The sequence below is a fragment of the Zootoca vivipara genome, chromosome 11 (genome assembly GCF_963506605.1).
Source record: "Zootoca vivipara chromosome 11, rZooViv1.1, whole genome shotgun sequence".
Lineage (NCBI taxonomy): Eukaryota > Metazoa > Chordata > Lepidosauria > Squamata > Lacertidae > Zootoca > Zootoca vivipara.
Window position 1 is genome coordinate 29,411,663 of NC_083286.1, and position 11,121 is coordinate 29,422,783.

Genomic DNA, 11,121 nt, shown 5'->3' on the forward strand with positions numbered 1-11,121 from the left:
GGAGAGCGATTGACATCTCACCATATGAATAAATAGTCGTCTCTGCACCCAGTTAATCCCATCACCACCCATCCTCCTTGTCCTTCACCTCCCTCCCAGTAAAGGGATTTTCACGTGGGGACAGTAGGGTATAAGAGGGAGGTTCACCATTTCCCGGGGTCCTTCCTACATTCTTTGAGGCAGGGACCCTACAGCTGTAGTTCTTTCTTTTCTGTAATAAAAGGATCAGTTTGTTTTTCCTGACAGCATCATGTGGTCTGTCATTTTCCCAGCGGAGCTGAACTTAGTGCAAATTTTGGAGCTTCCGACCCGCGTCTGTCCTTCTTAAAAGGCAACACATTTTGGGGTACATTTTTCAGAACACACTACAGCTTTAAATAGCCAGTTATTGCAGGGAAAGCGTCACGGCAAAAAGAAAAAAAGCGGTCCTGTGCCTGGGAAGCCTGGGGCACAAAGGTAAGTGTGCATATGCTCTAAAGAGCAGATTTTCCCTAGGAAAAGAGTCAGCCAAAGGCAAACCCACTCAGGCCTTAGTTTCCTTAGCAAGGGACAAGCAGAAGTGTGCATGAGGTTTCCCACCTTGCAGTCGTGCTTCAGGGTTCAACAGTTCAAGTCAGGACAGGACGTCTCAACCCCGGACTTTCGTCGTTAACTCTACTGCAGCGCAAACAACTCCCATTATCCCTAACTAACAGGATCAGTGGTCAGGGATGATGGGAATTGTAGTCCCAAAACAGCTGCAGGGCAGAGTTCTATCCCCCACCCCCGAAAACCATTCCAACCCACTCGTTTATAGAGAATGGTTAGGACTAGATCCGAGAGTTCAACTAACAAGTTGTGACTCCTACACGGACTTTTGCCACGCGCGGTCCGGAGGCTCCCTGCCCTCCTTCCCTGCCTGGAAACGGGGAGGATCCTGCCTGCCTGCCGAAACGCTGGGCAATACGCAGCCACTAACCCCCCCCTAAACTCCCCCCCGCCTCGCACAACGCTCCGCAGTTCATGAAGCCGGAGGCGGAGGAGAAAAAACCCCCTCCAAACCCCCGAGCGCAACAACCTCCCTCTCCGCTGTTGGAGCGAGCAGCCTTTGCGCCTGCGCACACTCCCCGCAGCTCCCTCCGTCGGGCCTTCGCGGGCTCCCTGGAAAAAGAAAAGAAAAGGGGGTGGCGCTAATTTGCGGACGTGGCGCCGGCGCCGCTCTGCTGCCTCGGCCGGGGCCTGGCCTGTCAGCGCGGAAATAAGGTGCAGCGGCTCCTCGGAGGCGGCCATTGCCGAGACCGGGTCGGGAGGGACAGGTGCCGCCGCCAGGGTGAGGGGCGGCGATAAGTCTGTCACCGTCTGGCCGGCGGAGGAGGCTCTTTCGCGGGCTGCCTCCCTCCACAAAGAGGAGCCCCCTTCCTGAGGGAGGCAGGTAGGGTGGAAGGCGGGCCGCTGCGGGGCCCAGAGCTGCCGTCTCAGGAAAGGGGCCCGCTCTGTCGGCTTCTCTTTTTGCCTCCTGCCCCCTTGGACGGTTAGGAGAGTTTGCTGCTCCGGAGAGAGTGGGGTGGGGGTGGGGTGGGGTCGGCGGAAGCCCAGCTGGGCCGATGAAAGAGCCGCCGGTGGGGGTGGGCAGCGCAGTTAGGGCCCCTCGGATGCTGCTTTACGGTTGACCGCCGGGGGCCGCACTAGACGGGCCACCCTGGCCTGGCCCAGCAGACTCCTCTGATGCCCTTCATCATGTGATGCTCTGGTCGGGGTGGGTGGGGGCTCCTTGGGAAACCTCGCTTCGCTCACTTCTGTGGGGGAAGGCGCTTTTGATGACAACACGTGTTATTATTTCACTTCAGAATGGGAGGCTAACTAGGCCTTCTGGGTTTTAAGGGTCCTCCTGCTCATCTTGCCAAGGGGTGGTCCAAAGTCCTGCCCTCCTGAGTGCTCCGCTTCTAGGTTTTGTCAGCTTTCCTTTCTGGGCTCAGCTGCCTGGGTGTTTAGGATGTGTAGTTTCCGGACCATCACTCAGCAGGTGCCTCTTTCCCTCCAACGTGACTTTACTGCCATAGTTACTGTTAAAAAGACGCAGAAGGCTGTCGGAGGCAAACTTGGCTGCCATAGGTATTCTTTGCTTTATTGGTGGGAAATATCTGCTACCGAGATGGACCTGGAACCCAGTTCTTACAGGTCCAAGCCCCACTCCTCTGCTCAATAGGCAAGCTTGATGTAGGGATCCCTATAAAGATAATGCCCAGATAATGTTGATGGGGGTTGGTTAGGAGCTGGGAAAGTGTGTTTCTGTGGTGGGCAGGTGGTTCTTGTATACACTGTAAATCAGAAACCGGATCGCCTCCTACTGAAATACCTTGCTCCTCATATAGATTACTAGATAGTTTTCTTACTTCCAAACATGCAGGTTCAGCGATAGTCTTCATTCTCTGTTCTTCCCTCTCCATCCCTGCAAGCACTGTTGTCTCTCTAGTGTCCATTTCTATTTGTTTTGTTTTCAATTATTAACCTGGAAAATCTGTGCATGCCAAATGGTTTGGTGGTTTTTTTTAGGAATATGTGTGGGTTGGCAGCAGGGAGGTGAATTTTTTGTCCTATTGCTCATAGGTGTTCTATATAAATTAGTACTTAAGCTGGGATGCTCTGTTTGACTAGTTGTCCTATTTTTCTTTTTCTTATGTTAGACTCCTTTTGACAGAATGACAGCAAAAAAACAGAATTTCAGTTTCCAGCTCCCTGCTGTAGTGCAGCCTACAGTGGATAATCATTTGTATACATTTGGGAATGGTATCAGTTCCGACAGTGATGTGCTAGAAGATGATACAGAGCTGTATGAACTGCGACCCAGGGGAAGGGAGAAAGTCCGAAGAAGTACATCAAGAGAAAGGATTGATGATATTGTATTTATAACCAAGGACATAAAGGAAGGAGACACACTAAATGCAATAGCTCTCCAGTATTGTTGTTCAGTAAGTCTGTATGCAACTTTTTCCAGTGGAATTTTGTGACATGTGAATGCAGAAAGCTTTTAAATTCTTTTACAAAAATATTAACTTATTTGCAATAGAAAAAACTTGAAGGATTGTTTGACACAACCCCAGATGCATTGTACAGCTTGATTTGATAGATTTGTGCCACACTGAAGTGTGCTGTGAAGCAACTACAAGAGTCTTGCATAGGTTTTGGAATTGTATTTAACTTTTACTCAGAGTAGACCCATTAAAATGAATGGCCATTACTAACTTAGGTCTATTAATTTTAAACTAAGACTTAGTGGAATGTAACCCTTGATGGTGTTTGCCTCACTGAATAGGAATATATTATGGTGCTGCCACAGAAGGTTCCAGAACTTGTTGGTGATAGCAGGTTGAAAGTTTCTGCTCTTATGTGCAGTGCGTGGATGTGCATGCATATTCAAATGAATCATCATTTGGATCTACGACAACCAAATGGTTGCAGACCTAAATAAACTGGTATGTGTGTCAGCACACAATAATTATGTTTCCAAAATGATTTTTGGATAATGTTTAGTTCTCATGAACTAGTCCACTAGACCCAAATTACATGTTAGAAGAGCCCCTGAGATTACAACTATATTCATTCCTTTAAGTGTAAAAACATATCTTCTGGTGGGGATAATGGGGAAGGAAAAGCAGCAAGTCCTGCTGTTTTAAATGGGGGTAAGACAAGCAGTGGGTAGGAGCAGGGAAAGGTTTGAACACAGGTCCTTGCTTTGTCTAAAAACTCTGTTATCCCCAGAAAAGGCTTGGAGGTAATTCCCTTTGACCTTGCTGCCTGGTACAGTAAATGGATTTAGGATTGCAGCCTTAAAGGCTATTGGGCTGCAGCTATTTACAGTGCATAATTTGGAACTTGTTAGTTAAGATATTGCACTAACACAAATTAGTGGTGCTAATTAGGGAGGTGGGTGGCACTGTGGGTTGAACCACAGAGCCTAGGCTTGCTGATCAGAAGGTCAGCGGTTTAGATCCCCGCGACAGGGTGAGCTCCTGTTGCTCGGTCCCAGCTCCTGCCAACCTAGCAGTTCGAAAGCATGTCAAAGTGCAAGTAGATAAATAGGTACCACTCCAACCGGGAAGGTAAATGGCGCTTCCGTGTGCTGCTCTGATTCGCCAGAAGTGCTTTGTCATGCTGGCCACATGATCTGGAAGCTGTCTGCCGGCTCCCTCGGCCAATAACGCAAGATGAGTGCCGCAACCCCAGAGTCGGTCACGACTGGACCTAATGGTCAGGGGTCCCCTTTACCCTTACATTTCTGAAAACCTCTCCCCTTTCTTATAATAGGGTAAGTTGCAAGAAGGGCAACACAATTGCCTGTTTCGGAGAAATGTGGTCCCATAGCTTTAATCAAGTGACTAACATTATAGTAGCTGAAATTTCTATAGTATCCCATCAGCTGCTACTTTTATGTTCCTAAGAAGTTCTGAACAACCCCTTATACCATATGGAAAACTATTTGTTTTTTAATTGAAAGGCATTTTCAAAAGACTGTTTGTAATATGTCATGGCAGATGGGGAGTACATGTTTAAAGAAAAGGAACTTGAATGCAGCTAACTGATCCCAGATCCCAGCATCTTGCCAGTTGTTGGGAGTCAAAGTGAGTGGTATGAGTGGTAATTGGTTTAGATCAGGCATCCCCAAACTTCGGCCCTCCAGATGTTTTGGACTTCAATTCCCATCTTCCCCGACCATTGGTCCTGTTAGCTAGGGATCATGGGAGTTGTAGGCCAAAACATCTGGAGGGCCGCAGTTTGGGGATGCCTGGTTTAGATGCATAGAATAGTAGAAACAGTGCTTTACAGCTAGTTATTTAATCAGTTTCATAGAACAAAAATGCTGGTTATAAAAAAATGGATTCTGAAGATCAGAATAACTAAGAGAACTAAATTAATTTTTTCTTAGGCCACAACAGCTGTAACAGGCTTTGGGTAAAGTGCTTACTAGGTGCACATGTGACACAAGGATCACCTTTAGGAACTTTTACTTTATATGTGTGGTGTTAGCGGGTCAAAACAAGTGCATTTAAATAAGACTGGGTGTATGTGGAACACCTGTGACTTTCACAATATCTGGTTTTGCCTTTGAAATATTGGATTACATGTTATGACTGCACATATAGAAAATGAATAGTCCTCCCTATCAGGAGTTTCTTGAAGCACTGACTCACTCCATGACTTTCCCTGCCCTTCAAAAAGGAGAAAGAACCCCAGAATAGCTCTGCCTGGAGAAAGGAGTCATGGTTGGCCCTAGGTAACCCCAACTCCTGCTGCTATCTAGGCTATCATTTTCTTTTTCAGTTGAGTAGTTGATGCTTTCATAACAAATTTCCTCTGCTTCTTTCCTGATTAAACAGTTTAAGCAGAAGAACCATAACAAACAATACAACAATATAGTTGGAGGTAAGAAGCCCATTCTAAGTCATTTGATTCACAGGGGCTCGTCTTACCATCCTGGGGAGATAGGAAAGGCAAGGTGAGCCAGTGCTTCCAGCCCCACTCTTTTTTCTTTTTCTTTGACCTGTTGAGATTAGATCCTTTAGATTCCCATAGCCTTTTCCTACCCACAATCATAACTGGCTGTTTCAATTGCAATAACATGTAGACAGGCTTTTTATGCCAATTTATTTTTAAAAAGTTCAACAGTTAGGACTTGGAAAATGAATGCTGGTCACTCAAGAGTAGCCTTTTCAAAAATGCTAATTCTTTCCTTTGTTAACTATTGTGTTTCAGGTAGCAGATATCAAAAGGGTGAACAATCTTATTACAGATCAGGACTTCTTTGCACTGCGAACTATTAAAATTCCAGTGAAGAAGTTCAGTGTATTGACTGAGACACACAGCTTTCCAAAAAGCAGGCAAGCTTCAAGATCTGCTTCTACTTTGTACTCTACAGAATCCCCAGATGCATCACAAGCTGCCGAGCCATTCTCCACAGAGACTGTTGGTAACTTTTTGAAAGAAGTAGACCGTGATATAGAACAAATAGTGAAGTGTAATGCTACAAAGAGAGAGAATCTTCATGAAGTTGTTTCTGCCTTATCAACCCAACAGTTAAACTTTGAACCGGACGGTAAATCCATCAAGCGGAAAGATCCTCATTATGGAGCAGATTGGGGAATAAGATGGTCAACAGCAGTAGTGATAATGGTAGTGGTGGTAATAATAACTCCTGTTTTTTATCTTTTATACTATGAGGTTTTAGCTAAAGTGGATGTCAGCCACCATTCTACAGCAGAATATACTTCAGTTACAGCACCATCTCAGCCCAAACCACTAGAAAATGGAATAAATCACCCTATTTCATGATAACTGAAATTTTTGTTTTACATGCTAAAGTCTTGGGCAATCGTTCAATGTGTTCTGCAAAGAAAAAAGAACAACAGGTCCTGTGTGGAGTTGGAAACTAGCTATCTTTGTGGCGGCATTTAATAAAAACTCTTGCAGAGGGTATGGAAGATGTCACCTTTCAATGGAAAAGTTGTTGCCAAGTTCAGTGTGAGATTGTTGATTGAATACCAATTGTCTGGATCTGCCAAAATATGTGGATCTAAGCTGGCAAACTCCCACTAAGTGAAAGGAGCTTCATTGCAGCCAGCAAACAATGAAATGGTTTTCTTTAGTCTGGAAGTAAGTTAGCTTCCTGTATTATAAAAGATAAACCATTCTCTTCTAGCATGGAATATAATAGAAATCATGAAGGTAGGGGTTTAAAACAATTTTAGCTTATCAGATATGCAGAACAAGTACAATGCTCTGTTGTTGATCTAACATACACTACATGGACTATGATATTTACAGTACTTTTTCATGAGAAAAGACCAATGAGCCATGAGACTAAACTGCACTTGGCATGCAAACATCTGTAACAGTGTATTGATACTGTTACTACTTTTAATAACAGTTTTGGGAGGGCAAAAGGTGTTGAGCAAGGAAGGATATTCTTAAACCATTCCCTACTTGTAGTCTTTCTGCTCCCAAGCGACCCCCCTAAGTGCTGTTACTATTGAAGAGTTCCAAAGGTGCAAATGTATATGTAATTTGGTGCAGACAAATGGCAATGTCTTCTCCCCTACCCTTTAAATGAAAAGGCATTGGAGCCCCAGTGGACACTTTTTGCAGGGAACAGTTACCTGGCGTGAAGACCTTGCACTAGCTCTGGGACTCTTTCCCCCTCACCTGCAAGGTGGCTCCAGGATTTTGACTATATGTGATGTTTGCATATATGCCTAACCCTTGGAAGTGAACCCCTGTGTAAGATGAGGGATTACTCATACAAACATGTGACTCACATGTCAAACTGATTTTTATTGCATTAAACAGGGCTGTATCCAGTGTTAATAATACTCCAAGTAGACCCTTTGAAATTGATGGAAATTGCATTACATTAATTAAAGTGGATTTGCTCTGAGTAGAACTTCGTTGAATAAAACGGTTAATGCATTTGACTACATAGAGTCAGCTAACTGCCCCCTAAATTGTTTTCCTCTAGCAAAAAGGAAATATTTTTTTAAAAAAACTTTATTGAATTAAAAAAAAACATCACCCACAGCTGCACAACAATAAAAAATATACAATCATAACTTTGGTGTTACGGCAAAAAGGTAATCTTTATGTTCTTTATGTTCTTATGCAAAAGCGTACTAAACCATTAAACCACTATGCCTTCTCATGTCATATTAACCTGCAAACTTGGAGTTTTGCTAATAATTAATAATCCTAAAAGGCAGAGAAGCAAGCTAACACAAGTTGTTGCGAAAAATAGAAGCCAAGTTTTTTATTAAGCAGTTCTTGGTTATTCTGAAGAAATATATTCTAGTATTCTAGTTTAAAAGTTCCACAGAGAACTCATGCAGTAGAAAAAAATGGCCAAGTATTTTAAAAAAACCTGCTAGTTGGGACTACAGTAATTGAAAATTAGTGAAACACACATTCCCATAATCCTAATTTAATATGCCCCTTATTTATACATAAATGTTTTCCCCCTTTTTTTTAACAGTAAGAAGTATGCTGCTAGCCTGTGCAATGCATAAGCTTGCTTCTGCATGCTTTTAGATGTGTCTTCTAGAACAGGATTTCAGCTGCAATCTGAAGCTCCCCACCTTTTCCTGTCAGGAAGCACCACAGAATTCATTAGGACTTACTTCTGAGTAGACATGGTTCAGATTGTCGTGTTAGTGTATTTACATGACGTGATGCTAAAGTGTACATCATGTATATGGTGTAGAACTTTGTAGTCTCAGTCTCCAACTCCAGTCTGAACACAAGGCCAGTCCACTTGTGCATGGACATATGCAGCAGGAATTCCAACAGGCAGGACCAATATATAAAGAAAGTATTGGTCCTGCTGGTTGGTATTCCTGCTGCATATGTCCATGCACGAGTGGACTGGCCTTCTGCTCAGGCTAGAATACAAGTTTAAACTGTCATAATAGAATGCCGACAGACATCTTCACATCTAGTCACTATAACTTACGGCTCACTATTAAATTCTCAAAAGCAAGTTACTGCTTTATATACACTTGCTAGAGAACTTGATAATGAGCTGATTATGATTCAGGCAGTATCTAAATCTCAGAAAGTTTTTTGAGTATGAGAAAGCTTTTTGGACTGATGTTAAGGAGAGCTGGGCAATATCTGGTTTTCAACATCACAATATATCACCCGCTAAACATTGTGATATAGCGATATATCACAATGTCTAAAATGAGGATGGAGCTGTGCAGAGGTATTGGCTGGCTTCACGGTTTTCCCCACATAATTTTTGCATAGCACACACATATATATCATGATTCACAATATATTACCAGGTCAAAAACTATGAAACAGATATCATGATATTGACTTCCAGCTGGTTTTGGATGATATATCAATATATCACCCAGCCCTAATGTTAACTATTAATTCCTTTTGAATTTTTAGGTTGTATCCATATATTAAGACAGGCCATAAGAAAACTAACTATTTGGAGTTAATTATGTTGGCTTCATGTATAATTGCTTTCATGGAATTAAGTTTTAGTGCTGTGCCCTTGGCTTTTCTGGATGGCCACTCCATCCTTGGAGAAACCTTGGAACAGGGTTTCTGTGTGTTCTGGAAACTGGTAGTGATCAGCATCCTATATATATAGATCCTTCTGAAAAATATCTGTCTTGAGTTTAGCTGCAGGGAAATGTTTGTTGCATCAAGTGAATTTGTGTGCTTTTTGATGTTGGACAAGGAAATTTTTATGTTGGCTGCAGGGAAATTAAGAGCCAAATCTGTGGTTCAACTCTGAATGTCTTTCCCCCCCTTTGTTATGGTTTATAGCCAAACAAGTAAAGGTGTTGCTTGACAATATATAGTTGTAAAATATTCACATGTGTGAAATGATGGCAGCAGAAATCTATATTATATAGACTCTTTGTTTTCAATAAAAGCAACTTATTTTTACAACTTATTTTTAAAGTTTGGTTGTAATGTGATAGCCCTTTTAAAAAACTGTGCTATGGAGTCCCCAAAACAGAGTATGTTATCTGTAGAGAAGATACAAGGTTTAAAATTTGAACAAAATCTCTGAGGCATAGGCCCGTTCATCAGTTACAGGGAAAGCATCATTGGCCCAGCTCACATGCCATGCTAAAACATTCTCTTAGTGTTATGCTCAAGTGGGGATCATAGTTTGTTTCACAGCAAACAAACCACAATTGGTAAGCCAAGAACAAATTGTAGTTTGTTTGAAGTGAAACGAACCACTATCCTTGCTTTGGGTGTAAGGCCAAGGATCAGAGTTTGTTTTTTGGAGCAGCCAAGATTGATGTGTTCACAGTCAACCATTAATTGTAGATTGTGATGATGTGTGAATGATTCCAAGGTCCTATGGGATTCTAAATGCTTAAAAATTTATTATAGCAGAAGCTTTTGTGGACTACATAGTTAATGTTATCAGATTCATGAAGCATTATTCTGAATTACTAGTATTCATCCCTGGATGTGGTTGCTGTTTTATTCTGACTTGCTTATGGAACCAACACCAATGCAGTTGGTTTCTGCATGTGTTATTCCACTTTTTCTTTTAATGAATTTATAAGAACGGGGTGCTTAGCCATCTGGTTTTGTATTTTAAAGCTCCCTTACCATCCTTAATCATGCATGAAAATGTCTGAGATGTACTTCATGAAATTAATCAGTTCCCCACTATCACTATGCAGCCCAGCACTGTATATGCATGCGGGGGGGGGGAGCACTTACCCCTTGGATGCGTGGCTGGGTTCAGACTGTTTTGAATGTGGTTTTGGGTGTAGCATCTCTTGAGTTTATCATCCTCCTGGATTAGAATGGGGAAACTGTGGAATGTTGCTTTCAATAGGGTACTTATTGGAATACGGTCATCCCCATTCATATTCTGCTGCAAGTAGTCACACAAATACCGTTTTTTCTATATGACTGGCTGGTTCAGTGGATGTGGGCAGCAAAAAGAGACAAGAGCATTATAGCAGGATCCATACAACTGGATAGACTGCTTTACCTAGCGAAGAACTATATCTTAGGTGACCTAGGCAACTGTAATACAGGCCCTTAAAAAAAGACACTTCTATGTCACTAGGTTCAACTTTTTCTGACCCAGGATCCACCTTTAACCCAAGCATAAATTTAGTGGCTCATTATTATTATTATTTTTTAAAAAACCCATATATTTGTATGGTGGCGGTAGTGGTACTTTTGCAACCCATCTTAGATCAGTGCTCTAAGCAATCAGTTTCACATGTGAATTCAAATGAAATGACCGGAGGGAATGCTAAACTGCAGGAAAAGAAAGTTGCAGATGTGCCACTTCTGAAATTTTTTTGGGGGTAAAGTGCTGGATAAAGTGGAATACCAAGCACAGCCAAGTGTAGAAGAGTTCTAAACATAAAAGGGGAATTTATAGACCTAGCTAGATAATTTATTAAAATTCTGTGTCACTTTTTTAGATAAAACTTGCAAGGCAGCATGCAGTATGATTTCTAAACTACATTTGAACTGTTTACACATTACCTAGACAGGTTAGTGTACCGCAGCTAAATCATTTTTGTGGTGATAATTTGAACTGAGGCATCTGGAAAATTCTTGTCAAATAGTGAAAATAATAATCAGCATAGTATT

At 42.4% G+C, this 11,121-nt stretch overlaps 1 protein-coding gene across 4 annotated transcripts; it reads left to right on the top strand.

Moving 5' to 3' along the window:
• Positions 1-1,179: 1,179 nt before the first annotated feature.
• LYSMD3 (LysM domain containing 3) lies at positions 1,180-7,140 on the top strand. Of its 4 annotated transcripts, none has more exons than XM_035099809.2 (3): positions 1,180-1,242; positions 2,664-2,948; positions 5,731-7,140. In XM_035099809.2, exons 2-3 carry the CDS (start codon positions 2,679-2,681, stop codon positions 6,304-6,306), a joined length of 846 nt encoding a protein of 281 aa, XP_034955700.1. In that variant the 5' UTR covers positions 1,180-1,242; positions 2,664-2,678; the 3' UTR covers positions 6,307-7,140. The 4 variants fall into 4 exon arrangements, with proteins under 4 accessions (XP_034955700.1, XP_034955699.1, XP_034955698.1 ...); XM_035099808.2 differs by having other exon boundaries at positions 1,201-1,309; XM_035099807.2 differs by lacking the exon at positions 1,180-1,242 and adding an exon at positions 1,249-1,411.
• The last annotated feature ends 3,981 nt before the right edge of the window (positions 7,141-11,121 follow it).

What these genes read in the sequence shown, in the direction of transcription:
- LYSMD3 (XM_035099809.2), top strand. Translation starts at nt 2,679, where the DNA reads ATGACAGCAAAAAAACAGAATTTCAGTTTCCAGCTCCCTGCTGTAGTG. An exon ending in CTCTCCAGTATTGTTGTTCA is followed by an intron (nt 2,949 to 5,730) that starts GTAAGTCTGTAT and finishes ATTGTGTTTCAG; the next exon opens with GTAGCAGATATCAAAAGGGT.